General features: G+C 37.5%; 2 protein-coding genes across 2 annotated transcripts; one reads left to right on the top strand and one right to left on the bottom strand.

Annotated features, from left to right (window-relative positions):
• Positions 1-341: 341 nt before the first annotated feature.
• Positions 342-5,134, top strand: seraf (Schwann cell-specific EGF-like repeat autocrine factor). The gene is made up of 5 exons (XM_039670468.2): positions 342-2,273; positions 2,389-2,484; positions 2,641-2,745; positions 4,470-4,565; positions 4,800-5,134. The coding sequence occupies exons 1-5, from the start codon at positions 2,045-2,047 to the stop codon at positions 4,910-4,912; spliced, it is 639 nt and encodes a 212-aa protein (XP_039526402.2). The 5' UTR covers positions 342-2,044; the 3' UTR covers positions 4,913-5,134.
• Positions 5,135-5,202: 68 nt separating this feature from the next.
• Positions 5,203-22,799, bottom strand: vwde (von Willebrand factor D and EGF domains). The gene is made up of 32 exons (XM_039670950.2): positions 22,530-22,799; positions 21,864-22,054; positions 21,543-21,774; positions 21,319-21,384; positions 20,578-20,810; positions 20,413-20,502; positions 20,202-20,331; positions 19,631-19,845; positions 19,262-19,335; positions 18,356-18,632; positions 18,050-18,246; positions 16,264-17,156; positions 15,732-15,868; positions 15,498-15,644; positions 15,286-15,390; positions 14,167-14,281; positions 13,565-13,815; positions 12,388-12,607; positions 12,158-12,295; positions 11,090-11,182; positions 10,872-11,015; positions 10,386-10,739; positions 9,958-10,053; positions 9,736-9,831; positions 9,468-9,563; positions 9,291-9,386; positions 8,780-8,875; positions 8,587-8,682; positions 8,363-8,458; positions 6,283-6,378; positions 5,711-5,808; positions 5,203-5,591 (listed from the first exon to the last, which is right to left on the bottom strand). Exons 1-32 carry the CDS (start codon positions 22,606-22,608, stop codon positions 5,583-5,585), a joined length of 5,256 nt encoding a protein of 1,751 aa, XP_039526884.2. The 5' UTR covers positions 22,609-22,799; the 3' UTR covers positions 5,203-5,582.
• Between the last annotated feature and the right edge of the window lie 1,767 nt (positions 22,800-24,566).

The following is a 24,566-nucleotide window of genomic DNA, read 5'->3' as shown; positions in this document are numbered from 1 at the left end:
TTTAATAACTTTTAATAACTATATAATTTAATAACTTTATTAACAACTTAATAAATAACTTTTTTTTATTTTATCATACTTGTGGTTTTAGTGAAAGGTTAAAACCTATTTAATAAAATTCATTTTTGTGGAGAAAAGTGGAGTGACTGTCACAATACTCCACAAGATGGCGCTTACAAGATGCGGTAGACTACTTCAATACAGGAAGTGAGTGAGGTAGCCTAAATAAACACCATGTTTTGGGGGGTAAAATAATGGTTTGTTTAGTAATGATAAATTAACTTTTAGTTTTTTAACCACTTACATTTGGGCGTAATAAATAACTGACATGGAAGAAGAAATATTAATAACCAGCCTATTGGTGTCTTGCCATAAAGCCAAAATGTTCTGGCGCAAATGGTCCCCGTATTCGTGTTTTCAAAGTGTTGTGCGTAGTAGGCCTAATATATTCCGCCTGTGTTCTTCTGAAGAAAGAACTATTCTGCACATCTGTTGATGTCATTAAAGTTCCTGCTTACTTCCTCTCATGTCTCAGAACAGCAGATCCCTCTGGCCCCACTTTAATGGGCCTCTGAAACAAAGACCATGTAATGTTTCTTCATGCCTTTACCCTGAACCACCGATATCAGACAGATTGAAACGTTTCAGATTGAGTTGCAATATAACTTCTTCCCTTACAAAACAATAAATGGCTTGCCAACAAAGCACTTAACAATGTCATAAACCACTAGGCCTATACAAATAACCATTGATCAAAAAATCTGCCTATTAGGCCTACCTATACCCTTTTTAGTTCATGTCATTCAGAGAGGGAAACGCGTTAGCCGTGGTCTGACAATCTACAGTAAGTTGGAATTTCATTGAGGAGGAGGGAAAATCTCAAGACATCTGCAGAACCCATTTCCTGGGATCAAGTGAATTTATGAGACAAATTTCTTTTAAACGACAGTAACATAAACAAGACACAGTTTGAACTTCATAAAACACTGCAGATACTCACAATAGCTCTTAGAAATTCTGTTCTAGATTCAATTGTAATGTGTTGTCGTTTTCTTCTTAACTCTTTCAGAGAGATTTTTTATTCTACTGGCCCCAAAACATAAAAAAAAACACTTAAATATGTTGTAGCCTACTCTATTTTATACATAAGTTTTCATTCAAAAGTTTGGGGTTGAGTAAGGTTTTTGTTTTTGAAAGAAATACATTTTATTCCCGTCAATTGATTTTTTTTTATTTTTTTATTTAAGCAGCACATCTGTTTTAACATTGATAATGAAATATCTTCTTTGAGCATCAAATCATCATATTAAAATGATTTCTGAAGGATCATGTGACACTGAAGACTGATTGATGCTGAAAATACAGCTTTACCAGAAATAAATTACATAGTAAAATATATTAAAATAGAAAACAGTTATTCTGAATTGCAATAATATTTCACAATGCTACTGTTTTTACTGTAACAAATAAATTAATTTGTGGTAATCATAATAGACTTCTTTGGGAAACCCTTTTGGTAATGTAATTAGGCTATATAACTATTGATGTTTTGCAAACACTGTTTAATTAAAATGATTCCTAACCAAATGGTGTCAGTGTTATTTTAATGGACAAAGTTCCCATCACATTAGGAACATTTTCTAATAACTGTTCAATATATCTGTCATTTTAAAATTTTAATCATATTTTTTTGTGAAATGTCACTTGAAAAGTATGATTATTACGTTTTATCTTTCTTTGAAATATGTGCCGCTTGGTCTTAAATTACCTTCCGGGACCCCTTGTTGATAGACTTTCAGGCACAAATCTCACAAAGGACTGCTATAACCCTCAGACAACCACATACACCCCTCTAAACACACACTCTGACTCTGAGCTTGTCTGTCTCTCAATCCTGTCTCACACATTCCTCAGTTAGTACTTTTCCAGCTGTGGCTCCCTGTTGTACCATGTCTGTCCTGTAGGTGATTTACCATGTATATTCTGTTCAAACAGACGTTCCCCAGCACTCTCAGTCTTTCTGGTTCCTTGTAAGAGTGTGGATATGAAAATGGCACTGCTTTGCTCTATGTCCACGCAGCTCTCGCTGGTGGCACTTGCCACTCTGGCTGGCATCTGTCTTGGAGGGTCCGACGGGCCCCGTGGGGTGGCTCTTCCTTTTGTCTTTGACCCCAAAGCAACGTGCGACCCTCCTTGCAAACATGCCGGGATTTGCATCCGAAACAACACCTGCTTCTGCTCAAGAGGATACGAGGGAGAAACCTGCCAATATGGTGATGTTTCAAGTTACTTGCTATGAAGTGGATTTTAGTGGGATGTGTTTGTGTGAGTGTCAAACTTGTTATTTAAGGGTCCTCTACACTCACATGATTTACATGTCGATTTCAGCCAACTGTTATCCAAAGTGTAAAAATGGTGGAGTGTGCCTTCGACCTGGAAAATGCAGATGCCCTTCAGGATTTGGAGGAAAATACTGTCACAAAGGTAACTGTGATTTAGTTTACATTGTGTTTTAGAATGTTGTTTTTGTGTTGAACACTAAAATATTGAGCAAGTTGAACACAGAGGCAAAAATGAAAAAGAACTTTTGAGTCCAACAGCACAGAAAATTCACTGTGTGTGTGTGTGTGTATTTGTCAGTGGTGTGTGAAACTGGCTGCTGGAATGGTGGTGAATGTATTGCTGTGAATGGAGAAGCAAAATGCATCTGTCCCTCCAGCTGGACCGGCTCCAGATGCCAAGACGGTTTGTTGATCCCATTTTGTTTTACTTATATATATTTTACTTTTATATATATTAATAACATTATTTATAACTTTTATATATGATGTGGCAAATTTTCCTATACAGAAGAATGATCATAAATATCAGTTGGTTCTTACATAGAAAGATGTGAAACACACCAAGATTAAAAACTCGCTAAATGTTAACAAAATGTCAAATGTTTTCATCTGTTTATCAGCATTAACTTACTATTGTCAAACACTAATTATTTTAGTCACTCGCATCTTGTCTCTGCTAGTTTACATATTGTCAACTACAATGCTTTTCTCTCATGCTAATACCCCAGACAGAAACATAATGTCGGCCCAGATCCGGGCCACATCTGGCACATGTAGATTCCACGCATTCCAGATGTGGGCCGGATCTGAGCCAACACTATGTTGCTGTTTGGGTTAGGGACCTGGTAGGCTGATGGGCTCATAAACATTAATGTCATTGCCTGCATTTGGCTGAAATCATTTGGTGAATCAAAACGAAGGTGGGGACATTTTATATTAGCATTAACCAATGAAATTAAAGATTTTGCCTTAGCCAAAGCAATTAGCTCTGGCAATTAAGCTTGGTCTTCTTGTAGATATAGAAAGATTAGATACCATACTGAGTTTAACACAGATGACAATGAGGCTGTGAGGGATGCGTCCGAACTCACACTCTCTTACTTATTTCGAATAAGGAATTAAAAGGTATATGACCGCTATAAAAGGTATGTTCTATGAATGTGTGTAGTTTGAATGTAATACTTATGTTAAATACTGTTTTTTTTTTTTTTTTTTTTTTTTTTTTTTGCCTACTATACAATAAGGAAGCAATTTCGGATGAAGCCTTAAGACTACTTCGCCAGTGGTTTCCTCAAGATTTTCCTATGGGTTTTTTAAAATAAAGTCTGTGGTAAACATAATTTAACGATAATTGAATGTTTTGCTCTACAATGTAAATTATCCCAAACATTCTTATCTAAACATAACAGCTTCAAAACAGTACATAACACAGAGCTTATTTTACGCATAAATTGAAAACCCCCTATAAAACCCCTAAACCCAAAGGAAAATCTTGAGGTATTCACTGGCGAATTAATCTTCGGGGATTCTGATGCCACGACTGCAGCAGGTTCTGGATGACGCAACTTTATAACTGTTTTATGGAGTTTACTGAAAGTTGTTGTTTTTTTCTGGAAAGATGTTTCGTCAGCTGAACAATGTTGTTTAACAACCATACTAACCATTGAATGCATTGCAATTCTATCCCTCACACGTTTTCAGTCCAGTCGAAAATTAAATATGGCACCACCCTGATCTATTTTTAAGTAAATGTCAAACTATTAAAAACTGTTTTTGTCAATTGAATCTTTATATTTTATTTCAAATTAGACTAAAAAATAAAAGGTAATTCAAAACTATTAAAAAGCAACTATAAAAGTATATAAATAATAAAATACATACAATATAAATATTTTATACTGATATATTATTTTCCATCCTAGTGCAACCAGTTAATTTTTATTTTATTTAAATGATCTGTAGGCTGTCACATAAAATACACTCGTTAACCCATATGTGTGTTTTGTTTAAAGTTATTTTTTGTGAATTAATCATCACATACATGTGCATTCTCTTGGGTTGTTGTGCCTATACTAGATGTGAGTGCAGTATCTGGGACACATGTTGATAATTAATCTGTTTCCATAGCGATCTGTCCGCAGGGATGCAGGAATGGGGGCAGCTGTGTGGACCCTGGAATCTGCAGCTGTCCAGACGGATGGATAGGCGGAGCCTGCCACACAGGTGGGTGACGACACAAAGATCTACAAACTCTTATATGCATATGCAAGATATGTATCTTCATATGTACTGTTTTTTTTTTAAAGGAATTTAATTTTTCATAAACAAGACTCTTCAACTGCTCTAGAATTAGATATTTGTTGTGCAGTTGCTATATGCTATTGTATGTGTGTAAATCCATAAATTTACTCAAAATTGCCAAAATTAAGCCAGTGATATCTCTTCCGTCTTCTGCAGCTGTGTGTAAAAAGCAGTGTATGAACGGGGGGAAGTGTGTGTCTCCGAACACCTGTCGCTGTCGAGCTCCGTTCTCAGGCCCGCAGTGCGAAGAGAGGAAGAAGCTCTACTGATGTCAGAACGGTCTGATGTCCGAACCCATCGCTCCCTCAAATTGGTGCTAAAGTTACTTGTTTGTTTGTTGAAGCCAAACCGAACATGTGTGAAATGTTTTGTTTTCTCTATGTTAACATTGTACATTAATGACATTATGACTTTTGTATTAAGTAGTGTGTTTACGATAACTGTTGAATTTACTTTAGCGAACAGTGCAACTTATTAAATAAAGTTAAAAATCTAAATTGTGTGTATGCAACTTGTTTTAAGGTTAAAATATCAGAAATATGATTCATTCCCGTTTTTGTTATTGACGACTTGTTTTTATTGAGAAATGACACTACAATGTAATTGTATGATTTCAAATGTACTGTTTTTTTTTCTTTAAGTAAAGAAATTTACTTAACAGGAAAATAGTCTATCAACACTATAAAATGTACACACATTGCAAAAATCTAATGAAAATAGTCATTGTCAGAGCTGTGTAAGAGATGTAACAACACCCACACATACATATAACACTATAGTCTCCTCAAATACTTTAGTAATCGGACAATAAAAGTAATATATATATATATATATATATAAGTTTACCTCACTTTTAAGGCACTGATGCTTACAAACACTCACACACACCTTTTATTTTTTACAGAGCGATAGAAAGTTGTCTTCAATGTCACATCTTCATCACCTAGTCTGTGAATACAAAGTTTACAATCAGTTAATCTTTTGGCCATAAATGACGTCAAAATGTTTTTACAAATATCATTTTAAAGAGGAAATCAATTATGGCAATGTGTTTGTGAAATGCCTACTTTAGTAGCACAGGAAGGTCCAGTGTAGCCTTGTCGACAGTGGCAGAAATGTGGGAAAACGCATTTCCCCCCATTGAGGCACGTCTGTTTACAGATCGCTGTTACAGAAGAAATTAAATAAACAAAATTAAAATAAAAAGAAATATATATTTTTTAATTACTATATATATATACATAAGTTTTCATGCCTGAACATCATTTTTGCACATATTTTACTAGGTTGTAGCACCTCTCTTCACAGTCTGTCAGTAAAGCTCTGTTAAGAAAAGCCCCTCTTTCTGAAAAGCTCAATTTGCTCTGATTGATCACTCTGAATGGACTCGTGAGTTGTGATTGGTCAACCGCTTTAAGTGTGTTTTGGAAATGTCGCACCCGTTACCATAACTCCGCGTTTCAACACACTATTAACGCAATTCAACCAGGCTTCACCCCTTTTATTTAGCGTATGCCTGGACTTTGCAGACCATTTTCATGCTTACACAGCAACATTACACACTAAAAAGTAAAAAATGTAAAAAAAAAAAAACATTATAGGAGCCCTTTAGGAGCATTTACGATTAATCAGGACTTACGTGTTTGGCACTGCAGACCCTCCCATCCAGCTGGACAGTGGCAGGTGTTCGGCCCCACACACTCACCACCATTTTTACATTTCTGTAAACATGCCGCTACACATACAGACAATATGTTATGTTGCAATATATAATGTTTGTTCAAAAGTTTGGGGACAGTAATATATATTTGTTAAAGAAATCGTCTCGGTTACCGATGTAACCCTTGTTTCCTAAGCAGGGAACAGAGACGTTACGCCAGATGATGATGAATGGAGTTCGCTTAGAAGGCTCTCATTTTCGAAAGAAATAAAATGAGCCAATGGCAAGAAAATGCCTTGGGTCTGCGAAATTTGCATGCCGTAACTCCGCCATTTACTCGGCAATATGCAGATATGTCTCTTCGCTGAGGAGCCAAGACTGAACTCGACTGTTCCAGCGGTACAGCGGAAATGGCAGGGAGACGCAACGTCTCCATTCCCTACTCAGAGAACAATGGTTACATCCATATCCGAGACGTTCTCTTTCGTTGTCACTCCGAGTTACGTCGGATGGCGACGAATGGGGTTACCAGTCTAATCACGCCACCTTCACAGCTGTCTTCCAATGTCCTGCGTAAATCTGAGATCCCTGTCGTGAGACTAGCAAGGATGAACTAGTCCATATGCAGGTGGAATATTTCAACCCCAGGGGTGGCAAGGTTGCATGCCGAGGGAAAGACACATGCTCAGAGAAGCTAAGTGGAAAAAGTGGAAATACACATGTGGTCGCCCTGGTATGCACATGGAGGCACCAAGCCAAAGCCCAGGTACTAAACACTGGCGGCTGAGCAGTCGCGAAAAGTCAAAGGACACTCCCACGATCTCATGTCCTCTTCATGCATGTCCGGGTAGAAAGGATGTGCGTTCGCCTCCCCCCAAAACCAATCATCAGCCTTAAGTGCTCGGGACATGGCGGATGGTTTCACACAAGCCCGATACTCGGGGGCGGCCCAGGAAAGCATAGTTGTCAACTCTGGATTAGACTCGTTATGTTAGCGCACCCGAGGATGGCATCTCCAGCTCATCTTGTGATGCAGCGATATACATGATTTCATAAGCCAAATGAGATCGCGGGCCCGCCGGCGGAATTCGGAACCGTGCGGGTTGCAATGTGAAATACTGGGTGTGGACCGAGGATATTTCGTCGGTTTAGTTCCAGACCCACCGTCTTAGGTCACCCTGGCCAACAGCCAAAGTATAATCTTGCGTGGAGGAAATTGATCAGAGTATGGATGAGGGGACTCTCGCTCTATTTGAGCTCATCGAGTCTCGACCATTACATTGCGAGAATTTTACATGTTACCGCTGGGAGAACGAGACGCACTGAACGTGATCAAAGCCCAAACACGTCCCATCAGCTGAATCAGAATACCCCACTCGTCTAGAAATACACGGGCAGATCGTCTTTATAAAGATGACGCGCACACGCTCTTTTTGTGAGAGAAAAGCTTGTACACACGCTGTTCAGTTCAGCAGGCAGGAATGTGAAACTCACTGTAACTCGGCATCACCCCAACACCGACTGGAAGCTGTTCGTCTGGAAGATTCTCAAAGATGGTCAGAGAATAGTTTTATTTCTTTTGAAGATGAGAGGCTTCTAAGCGAACCCCATTCATCGTCACGCGACGTAAATTTGGAGTGACAACGAAAGGGAATGCTACGCTCATTCAGGAAGGATGCATTAAACTGATCAAAAGTGACAGTAAAGACATTTATAATGTTACAAAAGATTTCTATTTCAAATAAATGCTGTTCTTTTGAACTTTCATCCATCAAATAATCCTGAAAAAAGTTCCACAAACTATTAAGCCGTTTTGAACACTGATAATAATAAATGTAATCAATGCATCAAATCATCATATTAGAATGATTTATGAAGGATCATGTGACTGAAGACTGGAGTAATGATGCTGAAAATTCAGCTTTGCCATCAATGAATACCTTTCAATTAATTATATATTAAAATGTACAGTAATATTTCACAACATTACTGTTGTTTTTACTGTATTTTGATCAAATAAATGCAGCCTTGGTGACCATGGATGTTGAAAATGTCTTACGGATGTTGCAAATCCCTCCTCTCCATCCAGATGGACAGGAACAGGTGTTTGGACCGACACACTTTCCGTTGTTCATGCACATGGGGTCACACACACCTAAACACAGAGCATATAGTCCGAACATATAATATGCTAGAACGCATACTGGATATATAATAACAAATCGAAACAACAGAACTGAAACAATCAAGATTCTGGAGAAAATGACACCAATGAACACTCACTTTTCTGGCATCTCTTCCCAGAGTATCCTTCAGGACAGGAGCACACGTTGTTTCTCATGCACTGGCCTCTGTGTTTACATGGAGGATTGCACAGAGCTACAAAGAACGACACACAGCTTAATTAATTATCAATAACTCAGGCCATTTATTAATTGTACAAAATTGTTTACATGAAATAATGAAACTGTTGTACCTATCTGGCACTGTGAACCATAGAAGCCACTGGGACAAGCACAGATGTTTGGTTTAATACAAGTCCCTCCATTTAAACACACAGGTTTACAGTCGGCTGAGAATGAAAACAGTTAGGCAATTTATTATAATCACGTTTATTAAATAGATTTATGATCAATATTTAAAGTCTTTTACATTATTTATGGAGTATTCTAATATTATTATTAATTATTTATCTGTGCACATCATAATATATATATTTTAAATTCACGTGTCCTTGTAATCTTCAAACAAAATAACTTCTCCTCCCTCTTGCACTGACATCTCTTCTCTTCTCTAATGATGTTTACTGTCTACCGAGACCGACCAATAGCAAACCACAAATCCTATCGATACCCGTTGAACAATCAAGTCTCGCCCTACATTTTTTCTTGTTCAAGAAGCCATTCATTTGGATGTGTGTCACAATAGGGAAGAAAAGACTATAACAACTTCTGTTTCATGCTGATTTTAAGGATAAAACAACGCACCTGAATTACACGTTGGTCCGTACCAGCCAGGTTTACACTTACAGACGTCAGGCGACACACACTCTCCACCATTTTCACAATGTCTGTTACACACCACTGAAAAAAAAAGGCAATAACTCACAATCATTATAAAGAAATTTCTTCATATTTAGAAATCATTCAGAAATATCTGCTCACTAGTTTCACATCTTGGTCCCACGTAGCCATATGGACAAGTGCAGTAATTTCTGGACAAACATCGGCCACCATGCTGACAAGGTGGATCACAGCTGGCTGAGAGGCAAGATAAAAACACTTTATTTTACATAAAGTTACATAAAAATTACATTACATAAAGTGCACATATATGTAAATACATTTTTTAATTATTAGGAGTCATATAGCAAAAAGGGACTTTAAATGAATTTGTAAAGAATGGAGTAAGACACGAAAGATTCGAGTTTACCTTCCCCACAGGTGGGGCCGCTGTACCCTGCAGGACATTCACACACATTGGGCTTCACGCACTTCCCTTTGTTCTTGCAGTCTGGTCGGCAAATAGCTGACAGGACAAGATATATCAAGTCTGAGTTTGAAATTAATTATAGACATGTCAAAATTAAAATGAGTAATTTTAATTTAAAAAAATGTCTGTCAAGCTAAAAGAATATTATAGGCTGTGACTGACCAATGTGGCAGTTGTATCCAGTGTAACCCTCTTTACAGGTACAAGTGTTGGGCTGTGAGCACTCCATATTCTGACCACAGGGGTGACGACACAAAGCTGTACACACACACACACACACACACACAGGCAATGCTTAAATCAGGTTAAAACAATCAGTTCGATAATCATTCAAAAATGTTTGAATGTAAACCTCACAAATAAATGTCTAGGCTAGACAGACAAACAAATATAAGATAGATAGATAGATGGATGGATGGATGGATGGATGGATGGATGGATGGATGGATGGACGGACGGATTTTTTTTTTTCCACTTTATTATTGTTATTATTTTGGTGTGAAATATGACTTTGAAATGTCTAGCTTTTCACAAGCGTCAACCACTATAATGAGCAATGTTTTATTTGGCTATATGCTTAAACTGCTCACGTTTGCAGGTAATTCCGTTTCCTCTATAGCCGTGTGGACAGCTTCCACATCTGAAAGAGCCGGAGGATGTGGCTTCACACGGTACTCCAGAAAAACAGGGGGAGTCCGCACAAGTTCGGTTGTCCTCAGCGCGTTCAGGGTTAAACTGTTCTTCATTCAGCTGCTCTCTGGTTGAACTGCCTTTTGCTTTCGTGTTGGTCCAGTCTAGGGTGCGTGTGGTGGTCTTCCTATCAACAGAGGAGGTCCACTTGTTGCTAGGAGGAGATCTTTCAGCTCCAATAGAAGGTTCAGCTGACTTCCTAGTGGAAGAAGTGACATCAGAGAGTTTCTCACCCTCCCTCAATAGTATCTGTCCTGCAAAATAATAAGAGTTAGAAGGTCGAGCCCAAAGAAGAATCTAAAAAAAACGCAAAAGCTATTTATTCTGGCTTCTTTGTAATAATGTTTCTTGCAATGATAATGTTTGTATGAAGAAATGCAACTGACTGTTTGCTGTCCTTGACGTGCATGTTTGTCCATTGCCGTAGAGCCCAGAGGGACACGGACCACATATGTAACCAGCAGACGTGTATGTGCTCTCAAAGCACTGGACTCCAGGATAACAGGGCCGACTGGCACACGGGCTCTGCCCTTCAGGGGGTACGTACATATTTACAGTCAACGGATACATATTAGAGTGTAAAAAATGGAATTATTATTCCTACCTGGAACAAGCTTGGGTTTGAAGGAGCCGAGGTTAATCTCACTTTCTGAGGTAATTTTATGACTGTCTTCATCAATTTTATCCACTGTCTTTTCTATAAAAAATTAAAAAAACAAACAAACAAACAAAACAAAAACATTGAAATTATGAGATTGATTCAATAGATTTTTCCCTTAATTGCGACTGCATTTGTCATTATTTTGACTTAATTATAATAAATATTAATTATATTAATCAATTATAATTATATTATATTTTTTATCATAAGTTTGACTTTTTTGTCATAATTATCACTTTCTATCTCACATCACTCATGTAATTTCTCCTTTTGTGTCATAATTCCACTTTTTATATATATATATTATATATATTTTTAATATATACATTTTTTTACTTTTTTGTTTTGACTTTTATGTCATAATTATGACATATCAATTTCTATGTTTAGTCAATTGACTTGTAATTGTCATTATATCAAATCTTTGTCGATTTTATCCAAATTGCGACTTTTTAATGTAAGAATTGTTTTGTCAGAATTTCAACTTTTGTTATAATGATATATTTTCATCTCACAATTTCTACTTTTTGTCATAACAGTTTTTTTTTGTCAATCTCAACTTATCTCATAATTATGACTTTCTTTCTTATGTGGCAGAAGTGGGTTTCCATAGTACCAATCCATTTGAATCAGTAAACTCAATTATTAAACTCACACAGTAATGTTTAAAATCTAATTTACATGATTAAAATTACTAGTAGACAGGCTCTAGATTAACATGCAAAGGATAACATTTCAATGTGAACACTGTTATTGTACACAAGAAATGTAAAAACAGGCATAAACAACTAGTCTTGGTGCAATTTCAGGTTAACATTACTTTCAGGAGTTACAAAATGGATGGTGTTCGATAAAGGGTCAAGTAAAGTCAAAACTTACACTATTTACTTATATTGATCACTTATATTTTTGATTTGCTTAAAAACAACTACTTTTGTAATATGAATGTAAAAATTCTCTGCCTGACTATTTGATCATAAACCTAAAAGTAAGTAAGTGATATGAGCATACGGTTGCAGGTCCTCCCATCTCCAGTGAGGTATTCAGGACAAGGTCCACACACAAACGAGCCCATCATATTTCTGCAGGAAACGCCTGGGTAACATGGAGCTGACAAACATTCATCAATGTCCTCATCGCAGATTACACCTGTAGAACACAGCAGCAGAAGGCTCAACAAATAACAACATAAGAGATCCACTTCTACATGAATAGATTGTTTCTACAATAAGTGAACTGACCTGTGAAGCCCACTGGACAGTGGCAGGTAAAGGAGTTTAGTCCATCCACACATGTGCCCGACAGGCATGGGTTTGACCTGCAGTCATCGACATCGACTTCACACCTGTCCCCCTCCAGACCAGCGGGACAAACACACAGGTATTCACCAGATCCCGGGGGGAAGTTAATGTTAGTCACACAGGAAGCTCCATTCTGGCATTCACATGGGTGAACTGACACCTGGGAAATATAAAATGAAATCATACATTAAGTATAGGTAACACACACACACTACTGTTCTAAAGTTTGGGGTCGGCAAAATGTTTTAATGTTTATGAAAGAAGTCTCTTATACTCCTTAAAGGTCCTTGCATACTGAGTCTGAAATTGCGTAAAAAAATAAAATAAATACCACCTCATGTTGTGTCCATCACACTTACACACTGCATCCGAAAATTTAGTTCCGTCATAAAAAAAAAATCGGGTTCGATTTTCTGTGTTTTACGCATCTGTAGAAAGCATTTTGAATGGTTTTGACAATTCAGAGCCACCGAATGACGAATACGAAAACACATAACTCTGTGAAAAGACCTTATGGCTGCATTTATTTGATAAAAAAATACAGTAAAAACAGAAATGCTGTGAAATATTATTACAATTTAAAATTACTGCTTTCGATTAGAATATTTTTCCAAATGTATTTTATTCCTGTGATCAAATCTACTCCAGTCTTCAGTGTCACACGATCCTTCAGAAATCATTCTAATATGATGATTTGCTGCACAAGAGACATTTCGTATTATTATCAACATTGAAAGCAGATGTGCTGCTTAATAATTTTGTGGAAACTGTGATTCATTTTTCAAGTTCAAAAGTTCAAAAGCATTTATTTGAAAGAGAAAACCTTTGTGACATAAATATCTTTACTGTCAGTTTCGATTAAAAGTATTAATTTCATATATTGTCATGTATATAATTATTGTTATTTAATTATTTATTGGCAATATATATTATAAAACTGTTACACTGATCTAATGATCCAGAAATGTTTTTGGAAACCATATGGCACCCCCCTGTGGACAACAATGGAGACACACAGTTGTACTTCAGCAGTCTACAACATTCAGAAAGATCTGTAAGACTTCATGTGCAAATTTTTCTTGACACAACATTTTACCAGATGCTTTCTAGAGCTCACCTTCGCTGTGGCACGTGTCTCTGCATTACAGTCATCAGTTACAGCCAGTTCAAAGGTCACTGGTGTGGTGAACAGAGCTTTCCAGATGAGCAGGCCAGCTGGAGAGAGAACAGCGTCTCTGGGCCCTGACCTGAGCGTGAAGAGAACTGCAGAGCCCTCTGGATCAGTGGCTGAGAACTGATAGACCAAATTCTCTCCGTAGAATGTCTTCAGATTGAGTTGACCCGCGTGAAACACCGGTGGCTCATTTTCTATGAACACACACAGAACATCAGAACGAGGACTGTGACAAGAGAACATCAGGGAACATTATGTACATTGGAAAATACATATAAAACAATTTATAACATATGACAAAACTGTTTATCATAATTTATAGTGAGATTCTATACATAGTGTGATATATATAACTGTTGCAGGAGAGTGAAAAAATAACATCAAACTATAAAACAAAAAAATCAAAACAGGACCAAGTACTAAGCAAACATGCATTGCATCTTTATGGAAAAATATGACCATCTCGAAGTCATTAAGGAAGTCATTACAATAGCAGAACTAGTATGGTCTCCAGCTTTAGGAAATAAAGACTGAAATGAACAAACTCTCAGCAATGGACCAGCCGTATTTGGAAAGATCCGGTCTGCATGTCAGACACGGGCTGCTCAGGCTGTGATCGCCCTCCTCATAACACAGTCCATCAATGTTACATGTCCTGTCCTGAGGGGATATTCAAGGAAAACTTTTAAAACGTAACATTACACAAACAAAACAACGCAATCTGTAATTATATCATTAGGTTTTTGTGGTTGTTTAAATAAACCTCTTGCATGCAGGGTGAGTCTGAGAGCAAAGCTGGTGATGCGAGTGTTAATAAGCCGGTCTCGAGTCCCACGGAGGAGCTCCGGAAGGATAACAGGAGGAGTGACGACAGTGGAAGACAAGAGAACACCAGGCCTGGACTTTACATTATGCGAGGGGCAGCCACTTTACTTTTGTTGTTTATTCATTAGGGCTCGAGCACAGTTGGTGTGAGGAAGCTATTGGAATTACTCTGTTTATGTTTATATTATTATTAAAGTTATGTTGAACAGTTGTCTGTTTCTGCCTCCTCCTTCCCTGAGCCTTAAACATTGTTACACATGCTTATCACAAACATTTATGTGTACAGTGTGTGAGAGAGACCCAGTTTTAGAAAGCTGAACAGTGCTAGCTTTGTTCGACTGATTTTGACCTGAAATTATTTGCTGTACATAATTACAAGGCTGAAAGCGAAATTGTTTCCTGTATTTAAAAAAGTCTAAGTATACGCAATGATAAATGATGAACAGCGTATGTAAACATTTCAAGATAAAACGTCCACTGAATCTGGGTCAACTGATCAGAAAAAAAGTTTAAAGAAACACCATTTAAACAAATTACAAACAGATCATGGAGCATGTTTTTTTCTTTTTCTTCTTGTGAAATGGTTTACAGTGATGTACAGTACCAGTCCAGTACAGTAATGTTTTTCAAAGAAGTCTCATGCTCACCCAGGGTACATTTATTTGATTAAGAAAAGTAAATAAAAAAACGGTAATATTATGAAATATTATTGAAGTTTAAAATGACAAGTTTCTTTAATATATGTTTCTGTAAAATGTAATATATTTCTGTGATGGCAAAGCTGAACTTTCATAATTTCAACCGCAGCTTTATTTGATATGAGTATGGATAGCACAGACCTTTAGGGTGCAGATAACCGAGGTGCTGACGGTACAAATCTGACATCTGCCGTCAAAAAGAGTCAGTATCTTTGCATTGCTGAAGCTATGTCCATCATTAGACACCTAGAAGACAGATAAACAAACACATTCAATTTTCAATACGTTTAAATACACTTTAGCTTTACATAATAGTTTACAGCTCAATACACAGCAATGAGTGACAAACTGACTTTGATTTGCCAGCGCAAGACTGGCTGGTGTGCAGCGGTGGAGGATTGTGGGTCGTCCACAGGGAGCTGGCACTCTAATGAGGACGAACTCTGGAAGGAGGCGGGCACCAATTGAGCATCATCCAAAGACCAGTCACCATTTACTATCTATGTAGACAGAACAATATGTAATCCGGTTAATATTAATTTACCTTCATGCCCAATTGAATGCTTGACTGGCAAATGTGCTGTCACCTTTTCCTTCACAACTTCACACTTGAGCTTGTAGGACTTTTTAAAGCCTTGACCAAGAACCCTAACAGAGGAACAGGCGCCATAATGGACATCACACAGTCCTCCGTTCTCCAACTCTGTGATCTCTGGAGCCTCATCTGCATCAGGAAAACAGATTAACTGGCTAAAAACAAATGAAATGCTCATCAAAGTCTTCTAGGTCAACCTACATTTTCATTTACTCATATACAAATAGTTAGCAATGATTTTATAACAGAAATATTTGTAAAATCCCATTCTAGCCCATTCTTTTTGTTTATTATCTCCACTTGAGACCACTTTTACTCTTTAGAATGAGTAATTGATGCATAACATCAATTTAATTTAAAACAAAATATACTATACCAGTATATAAAAAATACTAAAACAAAAAGTACAAATGTTCCATGCAGCTGTGTAAACTAATTTTCAATAGAGTATAGCATGTCCCAATGCAGAACAAACATGTGCACTTATATATCAATTATATAAGGGTATATACAGACACACCCACCAGACACCTGGCTACAATCATACGAGCCAAATCCAGGGAAGCACGAGCAGCCCCACTCTGTGCACTGTCCATTCCCGCTACACAGGCTCGGGCACCTGAGGGAAGCCAGAACATCCTGGTTCTCCTTCCTCCTGCCAACATCCTCTACCACAATCCTCTCACACTCATTCTCCAGTAGGGGCACGGTGGCTCCTTTCCAGACCTGATCGTCCTTTAGTAGTTGGTCTATCACACACATTTCCAATGCCTGCTCCAGCATCTCGCCCAGGAGACGCCCACAGCCCAACCCCACCGTGGAGTTCCTCAGGGTTCCCTCGCAGAGTCGCCGGACCTCAGATTCCGTAAGGCCTGAATCAGTAGGCCAGGACGGTACCAGCGGTTCAGGGGAGTTCGATGAAGAATGGTCCTCTGGGAAATTATACGTTGACTCCTCCAGGTCTGACTGGTGTGGAGATGATCTGGAGTTGTAATATCCACCTTGACGTCTGCTTCGGCTTGTGACACGTCTCTGAGTTTGGGATCTCTGTGGGTTTAGGACACGTCTTTGACTCTGGGATCTTTGGGGATTCATAACGCGTCTCTGAATTTGGGATCTCTGAGCATTTGTTCTGCTTCCCTGAGCTGGACGGTGTTGTGTGGGCCTGCCGGGAGGGGTGGACGTCGCTCTATGAAGTGGGAAAGACCTGATGTACTCAACTGTTACATCCAAAGTAGGGATGATGGAGGGAGAATGGACGCGGGTAGAGGAAGAACACCTGGAGGAAATGGTAGACTGGGGCGATGCTCTGCTGGTTGACTGGTGTTTCTCTTGTTGACAATGGCAGTACTCATGGAGACTGGAGTTGCTTTCATAGATGGGGATCTTGTCAAAAAAGCTGTTTCTGGGTGCCAACCTGGTTTTAAGGGAGCATAATAATCCCTATTAAGGAGGGATGCACAACAAATCAGCATGATATCAGTTATTTTTTTTATTTATCAATAGATAGTCGATATACACTACTGTTCAAAGGTATGGGGTCAGTCACCACATAAACTTTTATTTAGCAAGGATGCATTAAATTGATCAAAAGTGACAGTGAAGACTCGACTCGATTTTATATAAATGTTCTTTCAAAAATTCTGAAAAAATTACCATGGTTTCTTCAAAAAAATACAAAATATTACGAAATTGTACAAAATTATGACCTGTTTTCAACATTGATTATTAATAATAAATGTTTCTTGAGCACCAAATCACCATATTAGAATGGTTTTTAAAGTGACACAACAGATTGAAGACTGAAAGGCCTCTAAAAATTCAGCTTCACCATCACAGGAATACATTACATTTTACAATATTAACAAAGAAAACAGTTATTTGGAATTGTAATAATATTTCAAAATAAATGCAGCCTGGGTGAGCATGAAAGACTTCTTTCAAAAACATTCAAAAATATTTGTATCATTCGTGTATATTTTGATAGATATTGTATATTCAATTGTCTTTCCCGAATTTCTGATATTCAACTCATCTTTTTTTTTATTAACAATTTAATAAAGAAACAATATTGTGAGGCCTAAATTCACTTGAAGCATTTAAAACTATTGATTTTATTTTTAACTGCACAAAATAACAGAGTTTTCATCTTATCAGCTATTTATTGAATATGAGCCATAACATCACATTTATTGTATTGCAAGCATCAATAAAACTACTGCTCATGCTCACAGTTATGTAATTGAATAAACCCCAAACCCTAAGTATTACACTTTAAATATTGATCAAATTCAACAGGGCGAGTCTCACCTCCACGCATTGATAAAAGATCTGCTGTCCTCCACAGTCTCTCCACCCTCTCTATGGTAGTCATTCAATGGCTGTCCATCAAAGGTTCCACACAGGCCTTCAGTGTGGCCTTGATCAGAGCCTGGGGCCCTTAGTGTCAGACTCATTCCCCAGTCAGCCACGTCCGCACGCACAAATGCCCCAGACAAGAACATAATCTGGATTTAAAAAAGCTTATTTATCACTTTATATGGACTAAACTGTAGGTATAATAATTTAAATGAAATAAACAAAGATGCACACTAATATACACCCGATATCACTCACAGTGACTTTGCGGCCCTGGTAGGACTCAGTAACACGAATGCCACTCTTTACCAGATCTCCGTTCTTCACAGAGAGACGTGGCTTTGTCTCTCCCACCAGCCCGTTACACATGTCATATGTGACCACATTACTACCATCCCTGGCTGCAAAGCCACAGACACACGAGGTGGGATGGGCGGTCATGCCGGGACATTCCCACTGTCGCACATGTACCTCAAACAGCCGAGCAGTGCTCCTGTACAGCACAAAGGTGCCTATCTGGTAGTTATCATACCTCCTGTGAACAAACAAGCAATGTTAAATTCAATTTGCATTAATGAATTAATTCAGTGATTCAACATCAAAAAGTGTTTTTACTCTAAAAGAGGATCTATTATGCCCTTTTACAAAGTTTTTTCATGCTTGAAAGTTTAAAAAAGATTATTTTCACATATTTTACAGGGTTGCAGCAGTTTATAAAAGCCCCTCCTTCTGAAAAGCTCAATGGGCTCTGATTGGCCGCTCTGACTGGACCAGTGCGTTGCAATTGGTCAACCTCTTCGAGCGTGTTTTGTAAATGTCACATCTCTTACCATAACTTCAAGTTTCAACACACTACGAACACAATTCAACCAGGTTTTGCCCTTTTTATTTTGAGTACGCCTTGGGCGCAAATTATTTAAATGAGGAATACTGTGACATAAACGTTTCCGAAAGAAAACTCAAGATTACAATCAAGGCATTTCAGGGAGTTCAGAAACAGTACACACTGATATATAGAGAACAACTCCTGTTGTAGTGGACTTTGTGCTTTGTACCTTTGCAATACAGAAAGTTGAAAATGTAAAAACATATAATAGATCCTCTAGAATACAGCAACATTTATTATTGGACTATAGTTTCAGTGTAGATTTTTTTTTTTTTTACCTGCCATCAAATGTGATGATGTGAGGGTCCGTAAAAGTGTAACAGTGAGCAGATGGAACGTCCTTCACAAGAATCTGAGAGGAACATACATATACACACACAAATTCTATTCATAAATACTGTGTATATATATATATATATATATATATATATATATATATATATATATATATATATATATATATATATATAAAACTGCATTTACACATTTTCTTGGCAGATGCTTTTTGGCATAAACAACAAGGCATTTGATTATATGCATACTAAATATGGATATGCTTACATAGTGTCAGGACAATCACAAGTTTATATATTCCTCAACTATTTATAATATATAATATATTGCATATATAATCAAATAAGGCCCACCTGCACACTTTGGGGAGCATACCCATTCCACAGGAAGTTGGTGCTGATAATGGGTTTGATGTGTATTTCTGTGCTTCTGTCTCCATCATTCCATATATCAGTCACTGCGCTGTAGTGCACAGATGCTTGGCTACAGTATCCATAATGACAAGGGGTTTGAATCAGTTCGACCTCACAGGAGGACAGGACTAAATCAACACCCAGGTCCTTCTCACCTACCATCGGAGACAAATCTTTTAAGTACAATTTTCAGTTATAGGTGACATGGTGCAACTCAATGAGGGAAAATTCAGACTCAATAATATTTAGGGTAAAATATTACAAGTTTGAGTTGACATAAATGTCTCCCCCAAAAACATATATTCACATTATTGTATTAAAGCAAACAAATGAATAATGAAATAATTTTTTATTCAAATGAATATATATATTTAAAGCAGTAAACAAATACTTTTGTAGTATATAAATAATATTTATCTGCATATACAGTAATGAGATTAGGATTCTCTGCACACAATGCAAAAAATATTTAATATAACATATGACTTATAACTGCAATTTTTGACTCCACCTTGGCTACTAGTAGTTAGATGCAAAGGCAAAGTACATCTCTCTGAGGAACATGGTAAAGGTACAGTGCTCTCCACTGTTAGATTATACTCTCTCCCATCTTCTGAAATAGACACAGCTTGTGGTTTCATCTGGAAAATATGCAAAAAAATATAATAAGTCTCATAGAACTTTATTAATACCTCCCAACACAGACGAGAATTGAGACATACTTGGATCCCTGCATAAAACTCTTCACTCTCCACAGGAAGGCTTTGTATATTGGGAGAGTCCAGAGAAAAACTAGTGCAACTGCAATGGATCTGAAACATAGATATTTAGGTTAAGATTCATAAATATTAATCTGAATTCATGTGAATACTGAATAAAGTGGCTACCCTGTCTCCCAGTCGCAAGTTGATTCCATCCAGCTCGATGAAAGCAAAAGTTTCTATTGTAGTGTCTTTCCTGAGCTCTTCTCTATTGCCGTCTGGCAATAGTCGCCACCATGTCACTACATATCCCAGAGAGCTGTTCCCACTGCTGTCATCAAATGTACACTTCAGGTACACGCTGCTGTCGGAGAGCTCAGCTACAATCAGTGGCACTGCAGAAGAGGAAGGCTGGAGTTCTGAGGGATAAATGACAAATACTGCATATCTACATATACAAGTAATATATGATTCAAACCATATACTTAGAATATCTAAATATATATTTGTTTTTTTTTTTATAAATATTTGTCTTTAAAGCCAGAGGGTAACAGAGAATTTATAATATCTAATGATTGTCTGACACAGATGAAGGAAACTTCTAAAGTAAGTGTGTTGAAGGATTCCACTAGAAATAAAAGTAAGTAAGATACTCTGTTGGGATGTTTAAGACCAAGAGGAGGATCACTTCTGATCAGCTCCATGCCACAGTCGAAACACAAAAACAACACAAATACATGAACTTCTGCTGCATTCATCTGGGGAACCTTTCAGATAATATGCAGTTCATTTTACTGTATTACACAAGCTCTGGAAAAAAATTTGGTAAAAAAAGAAAAAATTAATGGGTTTAATTTATTTTGTTTAGATAATTTCGTTTTGAAGATGCAGTTTATAATATTGGTGGACTATGTATGGACTACTCACCACTGCAGGTTCCATCACTATTCCTTTGTGTCCCGTCACAGCTGGTTTTATTGGACTCTGTTATCTCTGCGAATGTAAAATATAGTGATGAAGACTGAAAAGGCTTGACAAAATGTCTATGTCTTATTTTTCACAGCCTTTGGGATGTATGATTCAGCAGAACCAATGGATAATCATACTAACATTTCAAATAGGCCTACTATTCAGTGAGGCTCATGACTTGCCTTCAGCGCAATATCCCATGCATCCTTGCGTTGGTTGGAGCAAGTAAACATAAAAGTCCCCACAATTGCGTACGGTGACAGGCAGGCGAAAAAGACAGCAGTCTTTACTGTCGCTTCCGTGGAACTGCCAGGTAGCACAGGCCGTCATCTGCTTCACCTCTAGAGCCCATGGGAGAGTCTCTCCATCTGCCAGGGAGAGCCACACTGGGGCTTGTGTTCCACAATGATTCACCTGTAGGGGTTACAGTCATATAGAAACATAACATAGAGGAGCCATTGTTCAGCTGGCTGGACCGATGACAGAAATGCACTGTACTGTACCTCCACACATTTGGTGGGCATACGGGCCGGCTTATCGAAGATCTGGAACTGATACCATCCGGGAGAGAGTGAATGATCACAAACGAGCTCCTGCAGGGCAGACTGGAGCAGCTGCTGTGAGCTGAACCTGGTGCTTCGGTACGGGCTCTGAAGAACGGTGTAACCCCCACGACTGCATTCAGGGGGCTCCACTGTAATCATACACACAAACACACACACTTAGTTTTACTCAAAAACATACAGTATAGACCAGTTTGAAATTAAATAACTATTTCATTGATAGTAGTGGTAGAAACTGCAGGGAAGTCACTTTGGGTCATGAGGCGCCGTTGGGAATCAGCAAATAAAAAACAGTTTGTCTTCTTTTCCAGGGGATTTACATCTTTTTAATGCAGTTTCTCAAAATTGCTGTTAACTTCATTAAAAGTAAAACTTTAATTAGCAAAAAAAAAAAGAAAAAAAAAGGCGAGGGCATCTTTAAATGTGACGATCATACATCATACGAGGTAATTACTAAATTGATATTAATTTTAAACAACGATTAATAATGAATTTAATAATATTAAACTGCGAAAATAAATAAAGCGCAACCAAAACTGTTGCCCAAACGTGCTCTTATGCAAATAGCATTTAGTTCAAGGTATAAATGTTTATTGATTTACTTACCTTTTTGACAACTGACAGTGTTGTTTAAAATAATAAATAGAATAGCAAGGCAATACTCCAAACAGACGTTTAAATACATTTCAGTCTCTAATGCTCTTTAGAAAACATTTAAAAGCGTCTCCAAACCAATAATACAATCCAGGATAATATCCCGACCGATAGTCCCGAAATGAAAGCTGGCAGAGAAATATCTGTTGTGTCTTTGAGGAGAACAGCGAGTGTTTCGTGGGGTGCTGTCCAGACCACACACACCTCCTCCCGCTGGAGCATCTCGAGCTGACTGTCCCATTCTCCAGTGTGGCTCGTTTACACACATCCTCTACATATTTTAACCCCATCTTTTCAGTTAAATTTACTTATAAAAGAACATGTTAACGATTGTGCATTGAAATGACCATGATTGTAACAACGTCCCACAGTGGCGTACATTTCCACCACAATATGAGACAACGATTTTTCGGCTCAAAAGTTAGTGTTCTTTAACCGTGTACTTGTCATATGAAGTAGGCTTATGCTTGAAATGAAATTAGATATGTGAGGAAAATAACGAAAAATCAATGAAAGTATTACTTGATATTTATTCACCACGCATTTTTAATAGGCTACTTCATTTTCAATCAAGCAGTCATTTTATAAAAATCCCAACATAAATTAAAAGAGACTCATGAGTAGCTAGACAAATGAGTTTGAGCCATTTATGTTTCAAATAGCAGTACATCTCGGAGACGTCTGCATTTACATCTGCAAGATGTAGGCTATTATTTATTTATTTTTTTTATTTTTTTTGAGTGTTTGCTCTTCTGCAATACGTCTCCAGGAGGTTTCCTGATAGATGTCATTTAGACATTTAGAAGATATCATATAGACATTAGTTTAAGATTTAGAATGAAACTGCCTTTTCTAAGATGTTTATCAGATGTTTTACATGCTTTCCAAATTAACAGCAGACATCTTACAGACGTACATGTGTGCTAAACATAATGCTTGACTTTTGTTTGTTGTTAGAAAACTAGTTAGTGTGAAAATTGTGTTTTCAAAATGTCCACAGGTTCAGAAGTGCCCACAGATGAAGAATCCAATAATAATTTTATTGCAGTTAATATTAGCCTATCTTTTCAAGAAATATGATTGTTTTTGCTCTTCTTTATGCCATTCATCTCTTATCAACATGTGGTGTAAAAGAGAATGTCAATCATGCATAGTAAGTAATGTACTTAGTGTTTGCCCTCAAAATGTAGCCTAAATATCTGTTGTTGGATTAATTAGACTCCACAATAAATGGCTTTGCTAATGAGCAACATCTTATAATTTATCTCTGACCTTGACAATAATTATTCTTCTCTGACTGTCCACTGCTGTATCAACAAGACGATGATCAGCCAAAGTTCTGCTCTGAGAAAGTTAAACACAGTCTGTTGTGGGATGCCTGCGAGACTTTGAGAAGGGATCGCATAACCAGAGGCCATCTGGTAAACTGTTATCAAGGGCGTGCCACTCCTTCTCAAAGAAGATGTGAATAACATTTGCGGGATGAAGAGTGAGCACTGGTATAATACCATCTGTTTCTCTACCAGAGGTGTTGACACTTTGTATGAAATAATTAAATTCTTCCTCCACACTGTATATTTTTAATGAATGATACTCATTAGGCAGAACAAAACCACAACATATTCCCAGTGTTTTTACTTTGATTTAGATAAAAGGGGTTAATGCAGCGTAACAACTGTCACACCTAATGTGAAAAGCAGATTGTTAAACCATCAAAAGACTTTTCCATGACGCAAAGGTGTGATTAGCAATCAAAATAACACAAAGTCTAAAAGCTGCAAATGTATCAAATTGAACTAAAGTGTTGGTGACATGAAAGTAGATGCTTTAAAGGGATAGTTCGCCCCAAAAAATTTGAATTGTGACATTATTTTACCCACTTTCAAGTTATTCTAAATCTGCTATTTTTTATTCTGGAAAATAAAAGGAGAATCATTGGAGAACCTTTACACAATCCTTTAAATATAATGATCATACTCCAAAATTGCA

Source organism: Pimephales promelas, chromosome 16 (genome assembly GCF_988280905.1).
Source record: "Pimephales promelas chromosome 16, fPimPro1.hap1.1, whole genome shotgun sequence".
Classification (NCBI taxonomy): Eukaryota; Metazoa; Chordata; class Actinopteri; order Cypriniformes; family Leuciscidae; genus Pimephales; species Pimephales promelas.
Note: the sequence above shows the minus strand (reverse complement) of the source record. Positions and strands in the feature narration are given on the sequence as shown.

Bases quoted from the DNA above. Each gene is read 5' to 3' on its own strand.
- seraf (XM_039670468.2), top strand. From the start codon at position 2,045: ATGAAAATGGCACTGCTTTGCTCTATGTCCACGCAGCTCTCGCTGGTG. The intron at 2,274-2,388 runs GTGATGTTTCAA...TGTCGATTTCAG, and splicing joins GGGAGAAACCTGCCAATATG to CCAACTGTTATCCAAAGTGT. The intron at 4,566-4,799 runs GTGGGTGACGAC...CGTCTTCTGCAG, and splicing joins AGGCGGAGCCTGCCACACAG to CTGTGTGTAAAAAGCAGTGT.
- vwde (XM_039670950.2), bottom strand. From the start codon at position 22,608: ATGTATTTAAACGTCTGTTTGGAGTATTGCCTTGCTATTCTATTTATT. The intron at 21,775-21,863 runs GTACAGTACAGT...TAACCCCTACAG, and splicing joins TGCCCACCAAATGTGTGGAG to GTGAATCATTGTGGAACACA. The intron at 10,740-10,871 runs GTCAGTTGCATT...ATTATTTTGCAG, and splicing joins CACGTCAAGGACAGCAAACA to GACAGATACTATTGAGGGAG.